The 27,624-nt window shown below is 38.2% G+C and overlaps 1 protein-coding gene across 1 annotated transcript in view; it reads left to right on the top strand.

The window, feature by feature from the left end:
- Positions 1-6,646: 6,646 nt before the first annotated feature.
- LeuRS (Leucyl-tRNA synthetase) overlaps positions 6,647-27,624 on the top strand; it is a 34,848-nt gene continuing 13,870 nt past the window's right edge. Inside the window, 5 exon segments of the mRNA XM_068361315.1 lie at positions 6,647-6,745; positions 12,123-12,323; positions 12,678-12,744; positions 16,446-16,591; positions 26,156-26,430. Coding sequence (XP_068217416.1) covers positions 12,123-12,323; positions 12,678-12,744; positions 16,446-16,591; positions 26,156-26,430 — 689 coding nt within the window. The 5' untranslated portion in view covers positions 6,647-6,745.

Below are 27,624 nucleotides of genomic sequence, written 5' to 3' on the forward strand. Positions count from 1 at the left end.
TATTCATCCTTGAAAAATTATGTTAACTGGAAGGAAAAATATCACTATCTTAAGATTACAGTATCTTGTTAGCATTTGGAAACAGTCTTTATCATTAGTGTATTAGATCTGATCTCGTTGTGAGATATTACATACAACATTTACATGTACTGTCCAGTTGGATGGTAGTAGCCCTTTGGTTAAAAGTATACCACATGGAGATATACTGTAATCAGATGTGGGTTTATTTTTCTGTGTATAACATTTTCTTAATATATAAACTAACCATGTATAGTCTTCACTAGTTAGGGGAAATTTGTTAGTGGGAGCTTCAGTTTTTATTGAGAGTAGTCTCAGTTCTGCCGAGGATTCCGTGAAAGTCATAATACAGTAGATGAAACCTATGAAGGTTTGCATTATTTTGAGAGCTAGTTTTCTTTGCATTGAATCAAAGAAATGTGCTTGTTTCGCTGGCTATCGATGGGGACACCCAAGGTTACTTATTCAAGGAATTTTTGAAAGAGGGATGTTCAAGCGACACAATAAACTAACTGTCTGATGCCGTTAACACATGGATTTCAAGTACAGCCTCTTCATATTCACCCTGACCTCTCTTGGTAATAGATATTCAGGATTGAAATTCTAGCTTTTGCAATATGTCCCTTTGTTTTATATTTTATACAGGATAAATATGAAATGGCCATTATGTATTGAGTTCAGGCAGAGGGGAAGTGCCTTGGTGTATGTATGTATGTTTTTTTTGCTAGTTCCCCATCAAAGAATTTGCAAGGCATAAGACAATTGATAACTTAAAATTATATTTGGTATAATATATTGCTTTACTTTTTTTTTTTTTGATAAACAAAGGAAGTATTTGGCATTTCATCTCGAAATGCTACATAGATATGAATTTGTTTTTAAGAAGATTTTGGGGTAGTTTTTAAATTAGTGATCTCAGGCCTTGTAGAGAAATTTCTTGGGAAGTAGCATTGAATAATTTCAGCTTCCAAGTGTTGAGTAAAGTAACTACAGTATATACAACGGATTATATAGAATCTTGACCATTTATTAAGTAGTTATTTTTTCTCTGATCATAATGCAGATTTACTTGACATTTTTCATTCCAAAATTTTCACCAGCTAGATTTTGCCCGATGGTTTGAGAGAAGTAATTGATAAATTGAGATTGCAAGGATGCAGATAGTTTTGTCCTGAAGGTTGTTGACTTTAGGTGTTCTTATGCTTATGTTGAAGTGTAATTGGTTAAGAAATATGTAGAAAATTAGGATTATTCTAGGGAACAATCCTGTCTTATGCTGTAAGAAGTAAGGTGCATTCCATCTTTTTATATTTCTAGCTTATTCAATTGACTGACAGAAGAAAATAATGTAAATAAGCACAAAACATTTTGATAATAGCGAGATAGGACTCCTTCCAGATTATTTGAATTTTCCTATGCGGTATATGTAAAAGCTTACCTTTTTGAATATCATGACTTTGTTACTTAAGTTATTTCTTATTTATATTTAAGTTTTTCCTAATTGAAATTTTTTTTAGTAATATGAGCTCCCACATTAAAGCAGTGTAAGTTGCTCCATGTTCACTAAGCTTCTGTGATCTGAACCATAATGAATAAAAAAATTACTGGAAATGTTAGGCTTTTATATTGAACATGCTGTACTGTAATCTTTTTGAATTTCCATAGGTAACAATTGCACGGATAATTTTTCCAGCCTTGCCTGAATTGACGCAGTCTTTGATTACTAATTAAGCTTGCTTAGTAAGCTTTTGAGAGAATGGGCAATCAATATAAGTGTACAATATTTTATTATATCAACAAACTAATATGTAAAAAAAAATAGTTGAGAAATCAAGGCAAAGGTCAGTGACATCCTTGACATTATTTTTAATGGCAGTGTTTGCACCACTTGAGAGAGCTGTGCACTTTTATCTTGAATTTTCTGACTTCTTGCCATTTCTGTATGTAAGTCTTTTAGCTATATATCTATCTATCTATCTATCTATCTATATATATATATATATATATATATATATATATATATATATATATATATATATATTATATATATATATATATATATATATATATATATATATATATATATATATATATATATAATATATAGATATATATCCTTGGCATTATTTTTAATGCCAGTGTTTAGACAAACTTTAGGTTATGACATTTCTCTCTGCATTAAAATGGGTTTGAACTTTTCATTTACTTTCCCGGAGCCGACTTGTATCCGTAGATTTACAACCCTTCCAATTTATTTTTTTCTATTTTGCATCTGTGCATTTTATTTTGTAGGAATTTGCTGTCCTATTTCATGTGGTGAACTGTAGGGATTTCTAAAGAATCATTGCAAGCGGTATCCTTTCTTAGCCATTTAATTTACCGTTGTGCTAACTTCCTATCTTCCATCTTACTGTTTAACCTTGTTTACTTTGTTCCAATAAGAAGGCAAAACCTCACCCTATAAATAGGAGTATGTCTTTGGCAAAGCTGGAATGGCTGTTGAATTGTAATAAATTGGTTGATGACGGACAGGTGGCGGAAACCACACCCCCCTTTACAGTCGGGTAGACACTTTTGACTTCAACTGTAAGCAGTACAGACATAAAGTCTTGCTGCCTCTATTTTTGGCTGTGGTTCATTGAGTGATAGTGAATGCTGTTCAAGAGGAAGAAGTCCTTATCATTTTCCCTTAGTTCTAATGGAGGTAGATTCTCCCTGTACGCTGTTATCCCCTCCCTTCTTGTCTCCTACATGCCAGCCACAACTCTCCTCACAGGTAATGTGAGAGTTAGTTTTTCAATAACTTTTTTTTTCTATTGTGAACTATTAATTTATATTAATTTCTGATGTTAGGGGTTATAATATCTTCTTTGAATAATTATTACAAACCTTTAAAAATTTCATGTACTGTACTGTATGTGTATTTATGGACGTGTGGTACACGTGTGAATTCCTTTCATTTCTTTTGGGAAAAATTGTTTTGATTTCCGAGCTTTCTCCTAGAACGGATTAAAATTGCATACTGAGGTACCACTAGGCCTTACAGTAGGTTCCCTTACCCTTGATGTGCTGGCCACTCAACAGGTTTCACAGCCAACTTGCCCCTCTCATGGGACAAGAAGAATAGTGGTCTGAGATAAGCCTAGAAGGGGGTAGAACGTTTGGCCTTCGATTCCTTGTTCCTGACCGCTGGTGGGGTACAGTAGTTGTACCTGTATGTGGTGGACCAGATGTCAGTTGCAGGTAAGCTTCATAGCTGAGCAAATTTTCTTTTCAGACATGAAGTTAGTATTTCTCCAACCTCCCAGAAGGGGCATGGATAGAATGAATGTAACCTATTTCTCATAAAGCGTATACATTCGGACAACTTATCCTACGTAAAGGAGATATAAGTTCTTACTCTTGGTGGTAGTCAGCTACCTTGTTAAACTTCAACAGCCGCTCCAGCTTCGCCAAAGTAATTTCATATTTACTATTTAAAAGACTCAAGGTTGTATAGTTGGGAAAAATTGAATTTGCTTTAATTTTTTTTTATATTGCAATTGGGATTTTTCTCCAATTTCAACTCTATGCTGAAACACCTACTACATTGCAGTCAGTGCTATTAAGAGCTATCTGATTACTAAAACCCAGGACACTGACAGGTTGACTTCAGTACATAGTGACGATGATTATTATCATTATTATTATTATTATTATTACTATTTCTATCATTATTATTAGCTAAGCTATAACCCTAGTTAGTAATGCAGGATGCTGTAGCCCATCTCCAACTGAAAAAAATAGCCCAGTGAGGAAAGGAAACACAGAAATAAACTACTGTACAACAGAAGTAATGAACAATAACTACATTAATATAGATCTCTCATGTATAACTAGAAAAACTTGAAAAAACAAAAGAAGAAATAAGATGGAATAGTGTGCCTCAGTGTACCCTCAAGCAAGAGATATGCTTGTCTAAGAGAAACTTCTCTCAAAAAGGAAGACATTGAGACCTTCACAGGGCAAAATTTCAGGTTGAAATCATTCATTTGAAAGAAAAAAAAATTTTAAATCATCCCTGTAGAAGGTATTGTTGAAAACATCCATTGAAACTTTCCCTGGAAATTGGTTTGGATTGGATTATGAATTTTAGACCAGTTTCTACTGCAAATTTCTCTAGAAAATAGACTACATTGAAATCATCCTAAGACAAAGGTAGAGTTGAAATATTCCTCGAAAACAGTATGTTTCGAAACACGCGGAAAAGGTAAGAGTTGGAAACTTTTCCAAAGAAAAACGTTTTCTGAGAAAATGTCACTGCTTCCTAATAACCCTTGCCACTTTCTTTCCTATGTAAATTATCATACTCTCTCAGTCCTTTCTCTGGCAGGTCATTTTCTATGTCATCTTTCTCTTTGAACTTTGGCACTCTCCTCATCATTCCATCCACTTCCATGTCTATGACCCTTTTATAAACATGGTGGTATTCCCTTCACATTACATGACCAAACCACTGCAGTCTTCTTTAATGAACTTTCTTCTTTACTTCCATTACTTTGACTATTCTTCTGACAATAATTCTTTATCCAGTTCCTTCCTATGACACTGCACATCTACGTCAATATCATTATTTTGGCCGCTTCAATATTTTTGTTCTTGGTGACTTCTTTATTGCCTATCTCTTGGCCCTGTAAGCTAATGCTGGATATTGTTGGTGTGACTACACTTTTATTGATCTCTACTTTATCCTTCACACTGATCCTCTTGTTGCACAAGGTTTCCAAGGGCCCTCTCCATCTGATCTATGCATGCTGTATTCTGTGGTTAATTTTTGAGTTCATACAGTATTCATCTTCAATAGTAAGCTATACTTTAGGTACTACTTATTTTGCCCCCTCAATTTATTCACTTTTTAGCCTTCTACCAGATCTCCGTTCCCAATCAGTTTCTTCCATCTTGCTCTCCAATTTCCTAACTCTCACTTTATAAGCCTATTGCATTCTTTTCCCTCATTGTACCATGGAGCCAAGTACTATAGCTTTCCAGGCCCCACTTCTAGATAGTAATGCATTTGTTTTTATAAACATCAGATGTAACCAATGTAATTATTGAACTGAAAATTACACTGAATAGATATCTCTTCATAATCGTCTAATATAGTTCACTACTCAACAGAGTCCTCGTTTATGGTCTATGCCAGTTTAGACCTGCAAATTTTCTTAGTTTGTCAATCTGTCGTCTTCTCTTCCTTCCTCTTTCTTTGGCAATCTCTAGGGATCCATTCTCCTATTCTTATTGCCCATCTATTATCTGTCCTCATTAGGCCTATATGTCCTGCCCATGTGTGATTAAAATAAGGCAATTGACTACTTCAGTAACTATAGAAATTACTAAAAAACTACATTATCCCTATTAGTTTAGGTGCACCTACTTATTAGCTTTCTGCTCTACCTTTATTTCTGCATTATTTCTTCCATCTGACTGACCCTATTCTTAAAACTTTTACTTAGTAGCTCTACTGTCTCCCTACAAACTTACCCGGCTAACATTCCACAAATACAATTCGACTCTGATATAATCTAAGCTATGTATGTGGAAGCACAATAAATTGCCTCATCTAACATGTTTGATTCAATCTAATTGCAAGGCTCATAATAAAAAGTTTCCATTTGATAATAGGACTGACATTTGGCCTTTCAAGAAGAAGTTCGATGCCTATTTTCAGTGTAATAATTATTTGAATTCATATGGATTATACCGTATATAATAAATAAATGTTACACCAAGGCTTAGATATTTAAAATTAAAGTAGATATAAATATGACGAGCAATTGTACTTGCAACAACAACAACAACATAATAATAATAATAATAATTAAAAGTAATTAATCAGATATTCAATAAGGAAATCCTGTCAATGGTGATTGTAAAAAAAAAACTAAATATATGTTATTAGTATGACGAAACACACTTGCATGATTACATGATAAAGATGTATATTTTCATCTTTACACTTGCATTGTTAATACATGGAAAAATGATTGATAAATACTTCTGGTAAATGAAAATAAAGAAGCATCATTGTTGAGACACGTATTCCTAAAGATGTCATATTGTATGAGGTGGCAAAATGTACTTCGAGTGACATCCAAAGTCTTGATACAAGAATAGAAGAAGCAGGGTTGCCATTCGTACGATAATTATCGTACATGTACATTATTTTAGGTCCAGGACGATGTACGATACATACCTTAGGTATATACAAATGTGTGTGTGTGTGTGTTTGATTAAAGAATTATACTAAAATACCTTGAAATAAGTTATATATGTTACTCCTTAATAATCATGTTGAAAGTGTGTACGATAATTTTGGTTAAAAAAACGATAATTTTAAGGTTCATATACGATAATCCAGTGGAAATAATCTGGTAATCCTGAGCAGGGTTGCCAGGTATTGCAAATGAGAAAAGGTCAATTTCTAATCAACAGAGGCTTTAAAAGGTCAACCCATTAATAGAAAAAGGTCAAAAATATAGTATTTAAGGGCCGGCTTTTTCATATTACTAAAGGCCAACTTATTTAAATACAAAAGGTCAAATTTGAGTTTTTTTGCCCGGAAAAAAGGCCAAACTGGCAACCCTGTCCCTGAGAAGAAGAAGAAGAGGTAAAACAGTGTTGACGGTCGGTACACCTCACCGTGTGACCGTGTCTTTGTGGAATTGCGGTCACAGTTTCCGGCCTCAAGGTAATAATTAATAAGTTTAGTTATTGTTTAATTTTAATTATAATCATGAATGGGACGTGTGCAAGCAGTATCGCATTATATGCCTGATAAAGTCGTAGTTTATACTTTTTCTTACGAGAAGAAAGTCTGGGGAAAGTTGCATACAATTCATAACCTCTGGTTTCAGTAAATATATTATACTTTAATTTCTAGCCAAATACATGAACCAAATATTTTTCCTACTCGCTATCTTGTGTTTTATGTATTTCTGACCATGATTATTCGGGCAAACCACCCATTCATGAGTTTTTAGACCCCATTATGTAAAGATAATTATGGGGGACCCCAGTGGGAAACCGGGTTTTTGCTGGGTGGGGAAATGTCATAAACGTGTGATTTGCAGCAATAATAATGGTCTGGAATGTAAAATAAGCACAAGATAATCACTTGGAAAAATATGTGGTTCATGTAAATGGTTGAAAATAGGCCAAAACGTGATTATTTAACTTTTGAGATTTGTTAAAGGGTACAGAAACTAACAAACCCACCTAACCTAACCTAGTAGTTGCCAGGTCACAACCCCTAGCCAGGGATAAAGCCCCCCAGACCCCCTTCCCAGGTTATAACCCCTAGCTGGGGGTAAGCCCCTTAGACCCCCCTTCCCAGGTCACAACCCCTGGCCTGGGGGCCAAGCCCCCCAGACCCCCTTCCTAGGTCACAACATCTAGCATTGGGGCAAGCCCCCCGGATCCCATTCCCAGGTCACAACCGCTAGCCGGTCACCCCCTTCCCAGGTCACAAACTAAAAGTAAATAAAAAATAAATCCTAAGATTATGTTAAAGTGAATAATAAATAAATCCTTCCATTATGAAAAAGTAAGTCACAACTAATTCCTTACCTTCTGATTGACACCGTAGCCTTTTTTGTTGTCTTGGCAATCATTACAAAAGTTTTGCAGTAGAAAATGTGCTGGCCTTCCCTAAGAACTAAGTCAGAATCGGACTTTTGAGGCATTATTTCGGTGTTAATTTTTAATTTCACATGAACGGAGAGCATTTCCATCATAATCAATTGCCAACATAAACGTAATTACACTAAATTTCGAAATAGATTGATGTTCACTCTTCGAGACATCTTTACGAGATAGTGGTCAACTTAATACTGAAGGTGAAGGTGGAAAAAAAATGGCTGTTGTAGAACAACATCCGGGAACTTATGAAGAAGTACTTGTAAGCTGTTAATTGGTTAAAAAAAAACCACCTGCCAAATAAGTCATTGTAAATGCACAGAAAGCTCCCCAATCCATGGAAAAAATGCATGCGTATTAAGTCCCCTTCAGTCTCTCAGATGTAAATAATGGACAGAGTGAAAAACATACTTTGCATTTAAATCGACTGATATGTAAGTTATCATGCCCCAGCCCCTATTAAACGTATAGAGAAAAACAACAAACTAGCCAGCACTCGTCCATTTCTTATAGCGAATTTCATTTTCACTAGCAGTTAAACTAACATATATTAACCATGGTTTTTACATATATTTTTCTTGCATTATAAGTTGAGATACTTGGGAAAGCTAAGCGGTGTTGTTATTGTTTGACTACTATGCATTTTATGGGTAGTATTTTAATCTTAATAGATTTGTAAAAAGGATAGACTAGTCGATGTATGATAATTTGGTTGAAGTCTAATCTGATAGTTTGAATTTTTTTCTTACCAAGGCTATCAATCATATAGCCTTTTTTTAACAAGGTTATCAACTATGTAGCTTTTCTTGCCAAGGCTATCAACCATATAGCCATTTTTACCAAGGCTATCAACCATATAGCCTTTCTTACCAAGGCTATCAACCATATAGCCTTTTTTACCAAGGCTATCAATCGTATAGCCTTTCTTGTCATGGCTGTCAACCATATTGTAGCCTTTCTTGTCAAGGCTGTCAACCATATAGCCTTTCTTGTGAAGGCTGTCAATCACATGGCCTTTCCTGCCTAAGATATATTTTAGCCTTAAGAATAGTCTTTTAGTGGTGCCAAGCACTGATTTATTTCCCCGTTCTTATTCGTACTATAAGCCGCATGATAAAAAAAAAAACATCGGCTAATACGTAGATTCGCAGACAGGTCTATTTTCATCTTATAAAAATTGAGGAAAGTAAAAGGTGCTAAGCGTATTTTGAAACCACAGACAATTATATATCATACTTGACAGGTTATTCATACTTTTAGTTCTATATTCATATTTGATATTCCTTAAGGAGGGAAATGAGAAGTGTTCCTGATGTATTTATTTGTACTTTGAGCTTTTCTTAAGAAAATAATTTGGGGGACATCCATATTTCAAATTACAGACTAAAATTCCAAAAGGTTTGACTGAAAAATCACATTTTTAAAAAAGGAAACAAACACCAAATCACCATCTAACATAAGGTGCCCAACTTAACCTAACCTAAGAGTTGCATCCTTACCAACTTACTTAAAAACTTTATGTCACAACCCCCCTTAGACTACCATATCCGTAGTTTGCCCCCAAGACTAAGTGGTGCTAGTGTAGCTTGTATCCTATAAGGATATTCAAAATGTAGCTTGTATCCTAGAAGTATATTCATAATATAGCTTGTATCCTACTAAAGATTTTGGTGGGTTAAAGGAAAAAATAAATTAGTGTATAATTTTTTTATTTAAAGAGTACTTCTATAGGTTGGAAAAGGTGAAAAATATGTTATAGTTTATTCACCAAGTTATATAGATTTTGGGATACATTAAAAAAGGCACAAAATCTAACACCCCGTCTAACCTAACCTAGTAGATCGCAGTCATAGACCTAGCCGGGGCTTGCACTTCCCATGTCACAGACCAAGCTGGGTTAAGTTCCCCAGACCACCCTACCTAGGTCACAGGAACGAATATATGCGAATTCGTAGAATGTCAACAAACAAATGTAAAAGATCTCGGGAGAACAGGAGGCCCCCGCCAATATTTTCTGTAATTCAACATGGATTTATTATGAGTCCCAGAGAATAATTTTTAGAGAAGGAAGCTTAGTTTTAAAATTATTTATCGATTCCTCTGTAAAATTTCCCCACCCAAATCTTGGGTAGGATACAAGCAACACTTGGCAGGGACAAGTAGTACGGGTAGGATAAGAGCTACACTATACTCCATCGGCTCCTTCATGGCAATCCGGGCGTTGTCTCCTACGTTGCCAAATGTCCTTCTCTGGAGTGTTTAAAGGCCTACCGCTCCTGTTTACCCTTTTAATCCCTGCGCTCGAATGTCTCCTGGGGCAATATACTGGACCTTTCTAGGGATTATCCCATACTACTGAGTTTCCGCATTCTCTAATCAACTCGTATGTGTGAATTTATCTACCTACACTCACAAATTCCATCTCGTGGAGGTTCTACCATTTGTTATATATATATATATATATATATATATATATATATATATATATATATATGTGTGTGTTTGTGTGTGTGTGTGTGTGTGAGAGAGAGAGAGAGAGAGAGAGAGAGAGAGAGAGAGAGAGAGAGAGAGAGAGAGAGAGAGAGATCCTGTGTAAATTTAGGCAGGTAAACTGAAATAGTGTCATAAAGATACATGGGTTACACAGAATTATCGACAACAATTAAATATATTATCTATACGTAGTATAGACGCCCAATTATCTTCATTAAGAGTATCCGATACACTTTCTTTTTATATTCTCATGCCTTCTTTCTATGGACTTTGTTCTAGCTTTGCAATTTACTTTGAATATTTTGTTTTAGGTTTGGCACGTTTTTATCTTCAAAATATAAGATACTTTTGCTTGAGTGTCATACCTGATGAAAATATCAATTTGTGTTTCATAGTCTTTGTAAGGATTTATCAAAACAAATAGATGATAGTTTTGAGTCATGAATGTTATACTGATAACGATACACAAGAATGCCAGGATTGTAGAGATTTATTTCTGCACATCTTTTATATTAAAAATATGTAACATTTTTTTATTTGTATAACGAGGACTTCCTTCCATGTTCTTGGTAGGGCGACAGACTCCTTAATGACTGACTGTTTTGGTTGAGCCGTCTTTATGGAGACACACGCTGTTTGACATATTCATACCCTGAGGTCAGCTTAACGCCTGAGAAGGATGTGGCAGCGCTGTAAAATTTTTCTGCCACGTTTAAGAAGAAACGTGTAATTTTATTGTTATTAAAAGTAAAGAAATTACGAGGGCATTTAATAATCGCGAATATTTATTATTAATTAATTATATTTACATTATTTTAACTTATGCTGCCTCCATACACCATACAACGTGATGGTAATATTTGATATGGCATCGCCGCTCCCGGCCCAAACCCAGCCTTGTTCGCCTTAAAGGATCCGATAGAGTATAGCACCCAGTCTCAACCCTGTGTTTCCCTCCCAACAGACTTCACTCTTGAAACTTAGGTTTTCATGCATATCTCATAGATTTACTCCTCCATAAAACTTTAAAAATACTGTTCTTTATTTCTGGCAATTAAACATCTTTATAATATACATATGAAGGAAGAACTGCTTTAAATACGTGGAAGAGCTAGTATTAATAGGGGTCGATATTATATAGGAACTGTGGAGTAGATAAGTGCCCAAGGAGAAAGTCAAATACAGTACACTGTAACAGTAAAAAATAGTTCTTATTGGAGATTACAAATGGCTGAAAGTACTAATGATACAGAAACTGGGAAACTTGAGTTTGTGCAAGAGAACCATTTGTTGTGAATTTTATGAGCGGTTCTCTGGGTCTTCTTGTGTCATGGTGATCCCCAAAAAGGAGAAAAAGGGAATTTTTAATAAAGTATCTTAATTTATTCATAACTGCCGAATTAGGGTATACTGTATTCAATTATGTTAGTAAATCCAATTTACGATATTGTGGTACAGTAAAGTAAAACCGGATGGGTGACATATGGAAATGGTGCTTTGTGAATGGAAGGGGTTTAGTAGGAGTCTCTTCTCTCCCGGTAAATAAGGATACTGTGATCTAAGTCGGGTTAGGTGGGAATACCTTGAGCTAGAACATATCCTGTTAAATATATGATACATACTTTAATTTATAGCCAAATACATGAACCATATATTTTTCCTACTCGTTATCTTGTGTTTTATTCATTTTTGGCCTGGAATATTTGGACATACCACTTGTTCAGGAGTTTTCAGGTAATAACAATTTAAGGGGATCCTAGTTGGAAAATTCCCAAACAGGGATTTTCAGCAATAGTTCGTGTATGTGACGTGAAATTAAAGTACTGTATTATAACTGCCTATATTTCATATTGCATCCCTCAAAGGGTTTTGGCTCCACTGTTGCCAGCAATAACTACAGTAAATTATTCCTTACTTGATTGTTTTTTTTTTCCCAGATGTCAAGGAAGAAACTAGAAGAACTCCTAGTAATAGAGTCCTCTATTCAGAAACTTTGGGATGCAGAGAAAATATTTGAAGAAGATGCACCTCCTAAAGGGGGTGTTGAGGGTGACGGGACGTTCCTCGCTTGTTTTCCCTACCCTTACATGAATGGTCGCCTTCATTTAGGTCACACGTTCACGCTTACGAAGAGTGAGGTATGTTCAGGTGTGTTCTTGTAATTATTGCTTAATGATATATTAAAATTGTCAGGATATTTAATTTATATTAATATAATTTTGATAACTGCAGTTTTAATTGGTTTTAGTCAGTTTTTTTTCTTTTACCTGCGGTGATTATTCAGGAAATGCATATTTAATTTAGAGTTTGTTGTAAGAAATAAACTTTTAAGGGAATCTTTAGCTTTTGTTTATCAATTTATTGTCTTTAAGGGGATGTTATATCCTCGATTATTTACAAATCAGTTTTATGCCAAGACTGTATAGTACTTTAAGAATGGAATTATCTTATAGTATTTCCTTTTTCTAACATTAACTCATTGTATTTAATAGTTTGCTGTTGGCTACCAGAGGATGAAAGGAAAGAAGTGCCTCTTCCCATTTGGATTGCATTGCACAGGTATTTATAATAATAATGTTATGATAAGGATGATGAAAGTAACAATGAATAATCAAATTACTTGAGTTGGAGTATGTTATTTCCAAAATGTTATTCACTACAAACCCAGTTGTTGAAATGTTTTATTTTTTTGGATGGAAATCAAAGTCTGATTAGCTTAGTCTGGTCAAGGATAGAGAGGCCCATTTTAAGTATGCCCAGACGTTAGATGCCATACATCACACTGTATTCAGTAATACAAAATGAAACCTAAGTGAGTGAGAGTTACTAAGAAGGGTAAAAGTACTGTAATTGATGGGTTTGTATTGAAAGTAATAGCATAAAGTCATGGGCTACTTTTGTTAATGCACTTCGTGCGTTTCCTTATACATTAGGTATTACTGTATGTATTGATCTTTTAAGCATTCCTATGGTAACTAGTTTCACTTGCATTTTATCCTTCTACTCTGCTCCTGTTCCTACTTTTTCCTTCCATTTTGCTGTTTAATCTCTTCTAAATTCTACTTAAGAGCATAACTCTGGGGTTTTCCCGTGACCTTTCAGGCCTCGGCTCTGGGTTATGCAGCGCAAATTCATAAATCCAATCCGAACGTTTTAACACAAATTACGGCCTAATCTTACTACATGCTTACAGAAAATGTGAATATGACAGATGAGTAAAAGTTTCAAATTTCATAATTATTCATTTGAAAAATGAAAAGCTAGATTTATGTTTTTAACTGGAATACAAATAAGGCCAGCAAAAATCAGAGGTAAGAAAAAATTTCTGGTCCTATATCTTGTAGTTTAACAAACAAGAACTAACAAACAATAACAATGATAATGAGCTCAGTGTTAATTTTATATAAAAAAACCCACCTATGAGAACTGAAAAGACTAAATCACTTTAATAAAGTCTCCCAAAATGCATGAAAAATATCAGGATGTAACCGAAAACTTCAGAATACTCATAGTAATCCCCTAAAGGAAAATGGAAAATAAAAAGGGAGTATCACAAAGAGATAAGAAAGCAATAAATGATTTAGAAAAGTAAGAAAAATAGCAAATTTCATTAAAATCTACAAAACCAGTAGTGACAACCAGGAGAGTGATGCAGACGAGACATTTGACAGTGTTGGTTTGCCAAACTCGAAGCATGATGAGTAGGGCATACATAGTAGTAGCCTCTTCAGTATTGATCAGTGAAACTTGGTGCATCTGGGATTTTCATTCATACAAATAATACATACATACATACATATACCAAAGCCACTTCCCCCATTTTGGGGGGTAGCCGACATCAACAATGAAACAAAACAAAAAAGGGGACCTCTACTCTACATTCCTCCAGCCTAACCATGGACTTAGCCGAGTTCAGCTGGTACTGCTAGGGTGCCACAGCCCAACCTCCCACATTATCCACCACAGATGAAGCTTCATAATGCTGAATCCCCTACTGCTGCTACCTCTGCGGTCATCTAAGGCACCGGAGGAAGCAGCAGGGCCTACCGGAACTGCGTCACAATCACTCGCCATTCATTCCTATTTCTAGCACGCTCTCTTGCCTCTCTCACATCTATCCTCCTATCACCCAGAGCTTTCTTCACACCATCCATCCACCCAAACCTTGGCCTTCCTCTTGTACTTCTCCCATCAACTCTTGCATTCATCACCTTCTTTAGCTGACAGCCATTTCCCATTCTCTCAACATGGCCAATCCACCTCAACACATTCATATCCACTCTAGCCGCTAACTCATTTCTTACACCCGTTCTCACCCTCACCACTTCGTTCCTAACCCTATCTACTCGAGATACACCAGCCATACTCCTTAGACACTTCATCTCAAACACATTCAATTTCTGTCTCTCCATCACTTTCATTCCCCACAACTCCGATCCATACATCACAGTTGGTACAATCACTTTCTCATACAGAACTCTCTTTACATTCATGCCCAACCCTCTATTTTTTACTACTCCCTTAACTGCCCCCAACACTTTGCAACCTTCATTCACTCTCTGACGTACATCTGCTTCCACTCCACCATTTGCTGCAACAACAGACCCCAAGTACTTAAACTGATCCACCTCCTCAAGTAACTCTCCATTCAACATGACATTCAACCTTGCACCACCTTCCCTTCTCGTACATCTCATAACCTTACTCTTACCCACATTAACTCTCAACTTCCTTCTCTCACACACCCTTCCAAATTCTGTCACTAGTCGGTCAAGCTTCTCTTCTGTGTCTGCTACCAGTACAGTATCATCCGCAAACAACAACTGATTTACCTCCCATTCATGATCATTCTTAAAATTAATGGGATTAAGTTAAATAAAATTGAACTCCTAATTGGGTTTGCCTCGTTTAATATGTTGCAGCATATGACTTTATTTTAGGGTGATATCTTTTGGTCCCTAATACTATCACTTCTGTTTTATAAAGATTTTTCTCCACAAGATGCTTAATTATTGTTTGAAAGTTATATGGTAAACTATATAATGGAATCATAGCACTTTTGCTTGTTGGAAAAAAGGTGAAAAGTTCAAACTATTTTTCTAATGTATATTGATTCCAAATAGCTTTGATATTTAAATCTAATTTGTCAATGTCTATATATGGAGTAGACTTTGTTATTTAAATCTAATTTGTCAATGTCTGTACAGTATATGTGGTAGTCTTTGATATTTAAATCTAATTTGTCAATGTCTATATATGTGGTAGTCTGATATTTAAATCTAATTTGTCAATTTCTATATATATGTGGTAGTCTGCTTAATTTATTGGTTTGCATATGGATATATCCACAAGCTGACTTGGTTTTTTTTTTTTTTTTTTTTAATGATTTTCATGGTTATCTTCCCAAGAATCCAATGAAAAATCTTTCCTGTGTACTGTACTCTGATTTAAAATTTTCTGTTGCAAATAGTATCTATTTAACCCTATCATCATCATCATCTGTTACTAGTCCACTGTAGAACAAAAGCCTCAGACGTCCTTCCACTTGCATCTGTCTTCTCTTCCTTCCCTTGCTTCTTTTGAAATCTAGGGATATTACTCTTAATGTCCATCTATTGTCTGTTATTCTCATTATATGTCCTGACCATGTCCATTTCTTTTTCTTACATGTTATTAGAATATTCTTTACTTTAATTTGCTCTCATATCCATGTTCCTCTTTTTCTGTTTCTCAGTGTTATTCCCATCATTATTCTTTCCATAGCTCTTTGAGTTGTAACTAGCTTATGTTCTAACACTAGTAAGGCTTCAAGTTTCTGATGTATAAGTTAGTACTGGTAGGATCATCTGATTAAATCCTTTCATTTTCAGAGTAAGTGGCATTTTACTCATTATAATCTAATTTTGTGTTCCAAAAGCTATCCATTCCATACTTATACTTCTTTTAATTTCATACTTTTGTTTACTACTTTGGGAAACACTCTGTCCTAAGTATGTATATTCGTTAATAATATTTAGAGGTTCATCCATAATTCTTATTGTATGTACAGTATATTCATTAATAATATTTAGAGGTTCATCCATAACTTTTATTTGTTGTGTCTGTATTTTCATTTTTAAACCTCCCCTAAAAAATGAAGCTCTTGTATTTTTAAAAGGCTGAAGAATATTTTTAAAGTTATCAAATCTAGTTACTATGTCAGGTAGGATTGAAAGTTTCACCATACAATATTTAAATACATATACTCATATCTATAATAGGTATGCCCATCAAGGCCAGTGCTGATAAATTGAAGAGGGAACTGGCAGATTTTGGATATCCACCAGTATTCCCCGAGGAGGATGATACTCAGGAAATATCACAACCCCAGGAAGTAACTATCAAGGACAAGTCCAAGGGGAAAAAGGTAGGACAGGATTGAATTTCAATCTACTGTTTTGTATATTTTAGAGTAAATGATTGAGTGACATACTCTAACTTTAGTTCTTAGGTTCCAGTAAGACAGGTTAGCAATATTCTCTTACTTTATTTGGAATATTAATTATAATAGTTTGGCGATGGGAGGAGACAGACCACAACAGCTCCCAGAAGGTTCAACATAGTAGTGTTTCTCAATACATTACACAAAAAAATTAATATTGTTCAATGAGTGTTCCAGGTTCAATGGCACCAATAACACAATTACTGTTCTTTGATCGTACTACTCCTACATTGCGATTACAAGTCATACCTGAGTTCTGAAAAGGGTTATTTATCTCTTCTAATCCTTATACATTACTAGGAAAAGAAACTACAGGAACATAAGGAATCATTTGTATCTTGTAATGGTGACTGTTCAACAGTTACTCTAGTATTTTATATTTTTCTCTCAAATAATTATGATAGGTGACACTTCCCAGTCAAATTACAATCAACTTCTACAGAAACTAAATAATTCCTTTCACCAAAAACTTTTGTTATCTTAGCTTCTACACATTTTTTACCAACATTCTTGCTGTATACAGCATCACCACATTCGAATTTAGACTCATGAACATAAAACTCATCTTTGTTTAGGCATAATAACATCTAATGAACCATTAAATGTACTTCCAAATAAATATTCAGCGTGGGAGCAGCCAGTATAAGATTGCATTGTACAGTAGGTCTATAGGTATAAAATTCTTTAGCAGTTCTTGTTTTTACAGGCAAATTACAATCAAACTTTTTAAAATAAGTTTTGAATGTTCATACAGCCCTTTTTCAATATTTAACTTAGCCGGTGATTATATAGCTGCAACTCTGTTGCTCTACAGACAACTCTACGGTAAAAACTCGCCAGCGATCGCTACACAGGTTGCGGGTGTGCCCAACAGCGCCATCTGTCGACCAGATACCCAGTTCTCAGTGTAAACAAAGACTCAATTTTCTCTCTGTCGAGGTGTTGACAAGACGTACTTACTCGCTGTTGCTAAACTGGAGTTTTTTCACATCTAATTGGTGAAGTACTTTATTCTAGTTTTGAGCTTTCGCTGTGCAGGGTTTCTCTTCACACAAATCCTTGAACTCTTTTTGATTACGGATTCTTTGTTGATGACTTTTTGATAGTTTTTTGAATTTCCCTTTGACCAATTCAAAATGGCTGACCCTTCACAAGTCCCCAAATTTAGGAAGTGCAATGCTAGGGACTGTTCAAGGCGTCTTCCGAAGGCTTCTATCGACCCTCACACTGTTTGTTCCAATTGTCGGGATAAAACCTGTCAATTGGAAGATCGGTGTGAGGAGTGCGTTGGCCTTTCGGAATTCGATTTTATCGAATTTCAAAAGTATACACGTAGGCTAGAGAGAGATAGAGTTAGGAGAAGTTCTTCTCGTTCTATTGATGTATCCTCTCCTCATGCCCCACAACCTATTCCTTCCCCTGTAGTGGTTGCTCCTAACCCCCCTCCTGGCACTCAGGAACCATCGATGGCTGATATGATGCGTGCCATCCAGGCTCTGGGTGAGAGAGTTGAGTCCCTTGCTAGTGACCGTAATCAGCTCATGGCGGATGTGAAGGAGCTTAAGTGCAAAAGTGCAGTGGGAAGTGCTAAAGTGCCGAGTGATAGTGTTGTGGATAGTGTTGCGCTTGAGAGTTCGTCTGTTCGTGCCTGTCGTCCTCCTAGTCCGGGACCTCTTGCAAGCTCCCAAGTCCTGGGGAGAAGCAATGTCGTACGACAAATGGGTTCGAGAGGCTTTAATCAGCGAACAGACGTTCCCTCCGTGGTATCGGGCGTATCTACCCAAGATCGCTCCTACCTAACTAAGACGAGAGAGCCCATTTATACCTCGTCTTCGGAAGGTGTTTCTCGCAAGAAACCCTGGACCAAGGTCTCACGACCGTTAAAACGCAAGTCGGTCCCTTCAGCGCAAGTCCAACGGCCCGGTTGTAGCCACTGGGTCAGTTCGGACTCGCTGCCGTCATCCGATGACTGCTCACCGCCTAAGAGAGGCAAAGCGGTACCGCTTCAGACAGTAACACCGTCTGTCGCCGCACCTGCTCCCGTAGACCCTAAGTGGTCTCTACTGCAAGACATGCAGTCTAAACTGACGTCTCTAATGCAGGACTTTCGTGCGGAAAAGGTTGCTGCCGCACCAGCTAGTGCAGTACCTAGCCTACAACCTTCCACACGATCGGTTGTGCGTCCTGTGGACGCTGAGGTAACCTTCTCACGCACACCAGTTGAGAGAGTTCCTCCACCCATGCGTTCCAGTGTGATCTGCCAGCCGCATGTTGACGTTAAGCGACGCACGGAGGTTGCCGTTGACGTTCGGGAGGTTCAACAACCGTCAGAGTTGCTTTGTTTTGACGCGGTGCGTCAACCTCCGCAACCCAGTGTGGTTTCCACTGCGCACCCACATCAGTCCAGACAGTCTGGAGTAGACGCTGTGCGTCCCCGCGCTACCATGGTTGTTGCCAGCTCACAGACTGGGCAGCAGTTCCATGACGTTGCGTCCGGCTCAGTCACGCATGCACCCGTGCGACCGGACTCAGCGAACCAGCCGTTACCCACTCCGTTGCCGTTTCCTCATCAGTTATCGGATGAGGGACTTTCTGATGATGATGTTGCTGCACACATAGATGAACCACAATCAGAATTGGGCGAGCCTAAGTCTACTCAACCCTCTTTGGACTTTAGGAAAGTTTTGGCCATTTTCAAAGAGATGTTTCCGGACCAGTTTGTTTCTGTGGCTCCTCGTTCTCCTCCGTCAGAGTTTGTGTTAGGCATGCCGTCTACCACTCCTGCCTTTACTAGACTCGTCCTCGCACGCTCGTCCAAGAGAGCTTTGCGGGTGATAGGAGAATGGTTGCAGTCCAAGAAGAGTTTAGGGAAGACAGCCTTTACGTTTCCCCCTGCTAGACTCTCTTCTAGATCGAGCGTCTGGTATGCCACGGGAGATGTTCTCGGCTTGGGAGTTCCTGCCTCTGCCCAGGGCGACTTCTCAAGCCTTGTAGACTCTCCCCGCCGCCTTGCCATGAGACGCTCAAAGATATGTTGGTCATCTTCGGACCTGGACCACCTTTTGAAAGGTATCTTTAGGGCCTTCGAAGTTTTTAACTTCTTAGACTGGTGTCTAGGAGCCCTAAGCAGAAAGATCTCTCCGACAGAGGCTCCGACAGAGAAAGAGACTTCCTTGCTCATTATGTCCTGCATGGACAAGGCCGTACGTGATGGGTCTAATGAGCTTGCTGCATCATTCGTGTCCGGAGTCCTTAAAAAGCGTGAAAACCTATGCTCATTCCTTTCAGCTGGAGTTACACCGTGCCAGAGATCCGAGCTTCTTTTTGCTCCTCTTTCCAAGTGCCTTTTTCCAGAAGACCTGATTAAGGAAATAGCCGCTTCATTGATACAGAAGGACACTCACGATCTTGTTGCGTCCTCCGCTCGCAAAGCTACCCCTTTGCCTACCTTGTCAGCTAGACCAAGGATGGACACTCCAGCGTCCCGTTTTATTCCGCCCTTTCGTGGCAGAGCCTCCAGCAGAGGAGGTGCTCGTGCCGAAGGGAAACGAGGAAAGAGGAAAGGAACCAAGTCCTTTAATGGCAGAGTCTGACTGCCAGCTTCTTCAGACAGCAGTGGGAGCCAGACTCAAGAACTTCTGGCAGACCTGGGAAAAGAGAGGCGCAGATGCACAATCTGTGAAGTTGCTCAGAGAGGGGTACAAGATCCCTTTTGTATGGAAACCCCCTCTAGCAACGTCTCCCATCGATCTCTCTCCCAGGTACAGAGAGGAAGACAAGAGACGAGCCTTGAAACGGGAAGTGTCTCTTTTACTAGAGAAGGGAGCGGTGGTCAAAGTCTCGGACCTTCAAACTCTGGGATTCTACAACCGACTCTTCTTGGTGTCAAAGAAGACAGGAGGGTGGAGGCCGGTGCTAGACGTCAGTGCTCTGAATGTCTTTGTCACAAAGCAGACGTTCTCCATGGAGACCACAAAGTCAGTCTTAGCAGCGGTCAGAAGGGAAGACTGGATGGTCTCTTTAGACCTGAGGGACGCCTACTTCCACGTCCCCATCCACCCGGACTCCCAACCTTTTCTGAGATTCGTTTTCGAAAAGGTTGTCTACCAGTTTCAAGCCCTGTGCTTTGGCCTAAGCACAGCTCCTCTTGTGTTTACGAGGCTGATGAGGAATGTAGCCAAATTCCTTCATTTAGCGGACATCCGAGCCTCCCTCTATTTGGACGACTGGCTTCTCAGAGCTTCTTCCAGTCGTCGCTGTCTGAAGGATCTAAAGTGGACTCTAGATCTGACCAAGGAATTGGGTCTCCTTGTCAATATGGAAAAGTCACAACTGGTCCCATCCCAAACTATTGTGTATTTAGGAATGGAGATTCACAGTCTAGCTTTTCGGGCTTTTCCGTCGGCCCCCAGAATAAGCCAAGCCCAGTTATGCATCCAGAACATGCTGAAAAAGGAACAATGTTCAGTCAGGAAGTGGATGAGTCTGATAGGGACGCTATCATCCCTGGAACAATTTGTGTCATTAGGAAGACTACACCTCCGTCCTCTTCAATACCATCTAGCATTTCACTGGAAAAAGGACAAGACGCTAGAAGCGGTCTCGATCCCCATTTCCGAGAAGATGAAGTCTTGCCTGACTTGGTGGAAGGACAGTATCAACCTAAGAGAGGGTCTTCCCCTGGCTGTTCAGACTCCCAACCACGTTCTCTTCTCGGACGCATCGGACGTAGGCTGGGGCGCGACATTAGACGGTCGGGAATGTTCGGGACTATGGAACTCGAGTCAAAGGATAATGCATATCAACTGCAAGGAGCTACTGGCAGTACATCTGGCCTTGAAAAGCTTCAGGTCTCTCCTTCGAGGCAAAGTGGTGGAAGTGAACTCGGACAACACCACTGCCTTGGCGTACATCTCCAAGCAAGGAGGGACCCACTCACTGACGTTGTACGAGATCGCAAGGGACCTGCTCATCTGGTCAAAAGGTCAAAACATATCACTATTAACGAGGTTCATCCAAGGCAACTTGAATGTCATGGCAGATTGTCTCAGTCGGAAGGGGCAAGTAATTCCAACGGAATGGACCCTCCACAAGGATGTATGCAAGAGACTTTGGGCCACTTGGGGCCAACCAACCATAGATCTCTTTGCAACCTCGATGACCAAGAGGCTCCCAATTTATTGCTCACCAATCCCGGACCCAGCAGCAATACATATAGATGCCTTTCTCCTAGATTGGTCGCATCTAGATCTATACGCATTCCCACCGTTCAAGATTGTCAACAAGGTACTGCAGAAGTTCGCCTCTCACGAAGGGACAAGGTTGACGCTAGTTGCTCCCATCTGGCCCGCGAGAGGCTGGTTCACCGAGGTACTTCGATGGCTAGTAGACGTTCCCAGAAGTCTTCCTCTAAGGGTGGACCTTCTACGTCAGCCACACGTAAAGAAGGTACACCAAAGCCTCCACGCTCTTCGTCTGACTGCCTTCAGACTATCGAAAGACTCTCGAGAGCTAGAGGCTTTTCGAAGGAGGCAGCCAGTGCGATTGCTAGAGCAAGGAGAACATCCACCCTTAGAGTCTACCAATCGAAGTGGGAAGTCTTCCGAAACTGGTGCAAGTCAGTATCTGTATCCTCGACCAGTACCTCTGTAGCTCAAATAGCTGACTTTCTCTTATACCTGAGAAAAGAACGATCACTTTCAGCTCCCACTATCAAGGGCTACAGAAGCATGTTGGCATCGGTCTTCCGGCATAGAGGCTTAGATCTTTCCAACAATAAAGATCTACAGGACCTCCTTAAGTCTTTTGAGACCACGAAGGAGCGTCGTTTGGTTACACCTGGTTGGAATTTAGACGTGGTACTAAGATTCCTCATGTCAGACAGGTTTGAGCCGCTACAATCAGCCTCCCTGAAAGATCTCACCTTAGACACTTTTCCTGGTATGCTTAGCCACAGCTAAAAGAGTCAGTGAGATTCATGCCTTCAGCAAGAACATCGGATTTTCGTCAGAAAAAGCTATATGTTCACTACAACTTGGTTTTCTAGCCAAAAATGAGCTGCCTTCTCGACCTTGGCCGAAATCGTTCGATATTCCCAGCTTATCGAATATGGTAGGCAATGAACTAGAAAGAGTCTTATGCCCTGTGAGAGCTCTTAAGTTCTATTTAAAACGAACTAAACCTTTACGAGGCCTATCTGAAGCTTTATGGTGTTCAGTTAAGAAACCATCTTTGCCTATGTCAAAGAATGCTTTATCCTATTTTATCAGACTGTTAATACGAGAAGCTCATTCCCATCTGAGTGAGGAAGACCGAACTTTGCTTAAGGTGAAGACGCACGAAGTTAGAGCTGTAACAACTTCCGTGGCCTTTAAGCAAAATATATCTCTGCAAAGTATAATGGACGCAACCTATTGGAGAAGCAAGTCAGTGTTCGCGTCATTTTACTTGAAAGATGTCCAGTCTCTTTACAAGAACTGCTACACACTGGGACCATTCGTAGCAGCGAGTGCAGTAGTGGGTGAGGGCTCAACCACTACAATTCCCTAATTCCTTATCCTTTTAATCTGTCTCTTGAAGTGTTGTTTTTTTATGGGTTGTCCGGAAGGCTAAGAAGCCTTTCGCATCCTGGTTGATTTGGCGGGTGGTCAAAGTCATTTCTTGAGAGCGCCTAGATTAGGGGTTTTGATGAGGTCCTGTTGTATGGGTTGCAACCCTTGATACTTCAGATCCTAGGGGTCGATCAGCATCCTAAGAGGATCGCGAGGCTCCGTAAGGAAGACGTACTTAAAAGGCAGAGTAATTGTTCAAGTCGACTTCCTTACCAGGTACCTATTTATTTTGTTTTTGTTATTTTGATAACTTCTAAAATGAAATAAAAACTCTTAGCTCATAAAAGTGTAAACATATATTGCTGGTCTCTACCCACCCCCCTGGGTGTGAATCAGCTATATAATCACCGGCTAAGTTAAATATTGAAAAATGTTATTTTGATTATAAAATAAATTTTTGAATATACTTACCCGGTGATTATAAATTAAATGACCCTCCCTTCCTCCCCAATAGAGACGCAGTGGGACGAGGAGAAAATTGAGTCTTTGTTTACACCGAGAACTGGGTATCTGGTCGACAGATGGCGCTGTTGGGCACACCCGCAACCTGTGTAGCGATCGCTGGCGAGTTTTTACCGTAGAGTTGTCTGTCGAGCAACAGAGTTGCAGCTATATAATCACCGGGTAAGTATATTAAAAAATTTATTTTATAATCAAAATAACATTTTGTACTTGTACAGTATTATAATGGTGCTCCTGAACAATGTTCAACACCAATTTTCTGAAAGAACTTCCAAGTCTCTCTAGACATAAAACAAGTTTTATTATCAGATACAATTGTGTCAAGAATTCCATAATTAGGAAAACATGACCTTAAACATTGTTTAGTATCCTCAGAAGTTATATTATTGCAAGCATAGACATCAATAAATTTAAAAAAAGAATAAATAATAATCAAATCTTGAATGTTATCAATGGGTCCACAATAATCTACATGCAAGCGGGACCAAGGTCTATCTACTGACGGCCAAGGTAAAGGTGGAATGGCCTTATGTTTGAGATTTGTTACACATAATGCACAGATTTTTTGTTTTAAATCGTGGAGCATGTTGGGCCAATCTACAAAAGACCTTGCTTCAGCTTTCATGGCAACAATACCCTTGTGGCCCTCAGGAAACATTACCATAACACACTTTCTCAACATCTTGCGAATCAAAATACACTTTCTATACAGTAATACATTTACGGGCAAAGAATAATAATTTCTCAATCTATAGAAAGATAACATGCAGTTTTACATTACATTTATATTATGGAGCCCCTTTCTTATATAATCTCTTACTTTGCATAAAACAGGGTCTCTTTCTATACATTCATTTACCATTATAAAATCAAAAGAACTCTTATCCAAAATAGGAATCAAATTTACATATTCTCCTGGTACATGAAAATCAACATCATCTCTACATATTGGTAGCCTACTAAGTGCATCTGCCCCTGTATTATGCACTCCTGTAATTTGCTTGATTTTAAAATCAAAACCTAACACATAAAACCCAACTTTGAATATAAGGATTAGATAATTGCGGAATACTCTTCTAGGGTTAAGTAGATGAGTCAAGAGTTTATGGTCCGTCTTGATGACGAACTTCCTACCCAAAAGGAAATCAGAAAACTTCTTGACCCAAAAAATAATAGACAGAGCCTCTCTTATCAATTTGAGATAAATTACACTCAGCATTAGATAATTTCCTACTTTGAAAGAAATGGTAGAAAATTTACCCTTATATTCTTGCTTAGGAACAGCTCCCACTCCAACAGGGCTAGCATCAACTTCTAATATCATTGTAGCATGGGGGTTAAAATTATCCAAAAATCAGCTCTTTCCTAAGCTTCTTTAATACTCTGAAAAGCTTCTTCATGAACTGCTGACCGATGAAATTCAACATTCTTTTAGGTTAAATTATATAAAGGACATAAAACAGAGCTAAACTGTAATAAGTGCATAGCCCTAAAAGTTATTTCAAAGACTGAACGGACTGAGAAGTTGGATCTTCTAAACTAGCCTCTAAAATATTTTCTTTGGGTCAGCTTTAATTCCATTACAACTTGAAATGTATCCTAAATAAGGCACTTTCCAAGAACTAATAATACATTTGTCTTTGTTCAATTTAACATTTCTCTTGCAGAATTTATTAAACCTTATACTATAAATACATGAACAACCTTGATATTTGCCAATAATTCAGAGATAAACCTCTGAAATATACCTGGATCTGACGACAACCAAGAAGTCAATCTATGAAACTTAAACAATTCCAAATGAGTATTCATAATTTAATATTGAAAATTTTCACTTGCAGATATCAAATGAATTTTTCAAATACAATTTTTAAATATACTGACAAGAACCTAAGTTTGGTAAAATATCATCCAATCTCAGTAATGGAAAGGTATTAACACTGGTTTGAGTTTTGAGATACTTAAAATCTACACATCCATATTTCACCATTAGGCTTCAGTACAGGAACAATGGTACTTTCCCAGTCTCCATGTTCAACCTTGCTCAGTATATTTTTACTTTGCAGTTCTTTCATATTATACTCAATTTTACATTTATGATAAGGAACAGATCTAGCTTTAAAATACTTAGGCACAGCATTTTCTTTTCACATTATTTGACATTTGTAATGGGTGGGTGGATGATCCTGCCTCCATGTGATATTCACAGAATCAGTCTCGGGCCTAGATACACTGCTACTTCCAGAAGGTTCAACACAGTAGAATTGAGAGAGTAGAGTTTCTCAACACGTAACAGATAGATAATCAAGGATACTGTAAAAAATTGAAACATTACTAAAAGATATGAGCATGAGAAAACTATAAAAACAGAGAATTACAGTTGCACACAATTTTTTATTCTTTTTTTTTATTACAGAGCAAAGCTGTGGCTAAATCAGGAGGCATGAAATACCAATGGCAGATTATGAGAAGTCTCGGACTAGGGGATGATGAAATAAAACAATTCACTGATGAAGATCATTGGCTGAAATACTTCCCCCCTCATTGCATTGCTGATCTCAAACGTGTTGGGCTCCACGTAGACTGGAGGAGGTCCTTCATTACTACAGATCGCAACCCATATTATGATTCCTTTGTGAGGTGGCAGTTCATTCGTTTGAAGGAAAGGGGAAAGATAAAGTTTGGCAAAAGGTGAGGTTATTGCATGAAATTTCCTGGATTTGAAATTTGATCTAACAGTGGTAATGCTTGAAAGATGTCACTTAATGGCATTAGTAATTTGTGAATTATGAAAAAAATATTAATTGGAATACTGATTGTGTATACAGAAGTTAGTGCAAATCTGCATTAAGCACATTTCTTTTGCCATTTTTAGGATGCAATAAAATCATAAGTAAATTTCAGGATAGTTGTATAATATTTACAGTGACTAAATGGCTTGTTCCCAAGTTTTCATGGAGACCACCAAGCAGCTAAAATGGTCACTTAATGGCTACTTGTTACAACACAAATACAAACCATTGTTCATTACTATAGAAGTAGAATAACAGCAAAGGTGGGAACACAGCATTTAAAACTTTTAATGAGATGTAAACAACGAGCAGGTGGTTACCATACCAGCAATGTGGAGGCAGCTCACTGTAACCTCAATTGAACTTCAGCCACCATTAAGTGCACTTGTCCCTCTCTGCTGGAATCTTAGGAAGTTTTTGCTTTGGAAATTAATACCTTCTCCTTAGGGATCCATGAGATTGCTTGCGACCTCTTACACTTTTCCATTGGCCTCTTCGGGAGGCTGGTCAGGAAAGAGGAATTACATTGACCTTTTACTAACCTCGAGTTTGGGAGTTTCTCATTTCTCTTGGGATAAGAGAGAGACTTCCTCCTAAGGGAAATTTTTTCTCCAGTTTAATCTGGCAAATTGGAGGCCAGTTCACCTAGATCTTGAACCTGGATCCCCTAGTTCTAGAAGGAAAGTTTGTAGAGCTCATATCACAGAAGAATTTAGCTCTCAGCAGGTGTTGGGTACCTAACTGCTGCTTCATCTCCTGACAATGACAATGCACAGGATGACCAACCTGGAGAATTCTTTTAGGAATTCCTCAAGTTCCTCTGCATAGTTTTGTGGAAGAACTAGTGATACACCAAATCCTTCCTGTAAGAGAATCATAGAGGTGTGAGGTTCAAGGACCAAGTCCTTTGCCTCAAGTAGTCACCCCACAAAGGGAGGCCTACTGGCTTTACTGTTCAGGACGAAGAGCTGTGCTCTAGTCCCTGTCTTGACCAGGGATGTTCCCTTGACTCTTTGGAATCTCCTAGAGAAGTTATTTCAAAGGATGTCAGCACCTTACCCTTCATGGATTTTTATTTTAGTCTGCTCCTCGT

The sequence above is a fragment of the Palaemon carinicauda genome, chromosome 37 (assembly GCF_036898095.1).
Source record: "Palaemon carinicauda isolate YSFRI2023 chromosome 37, ASM3689809v2, whole genome shotgun sequence".
Lineage (NCBI taxonomy): Eukaryota > Metazoa > Arthropoda > Malacostraca > Decapoda > Palaemonidae > Palaemon > Palaemon carinicauda.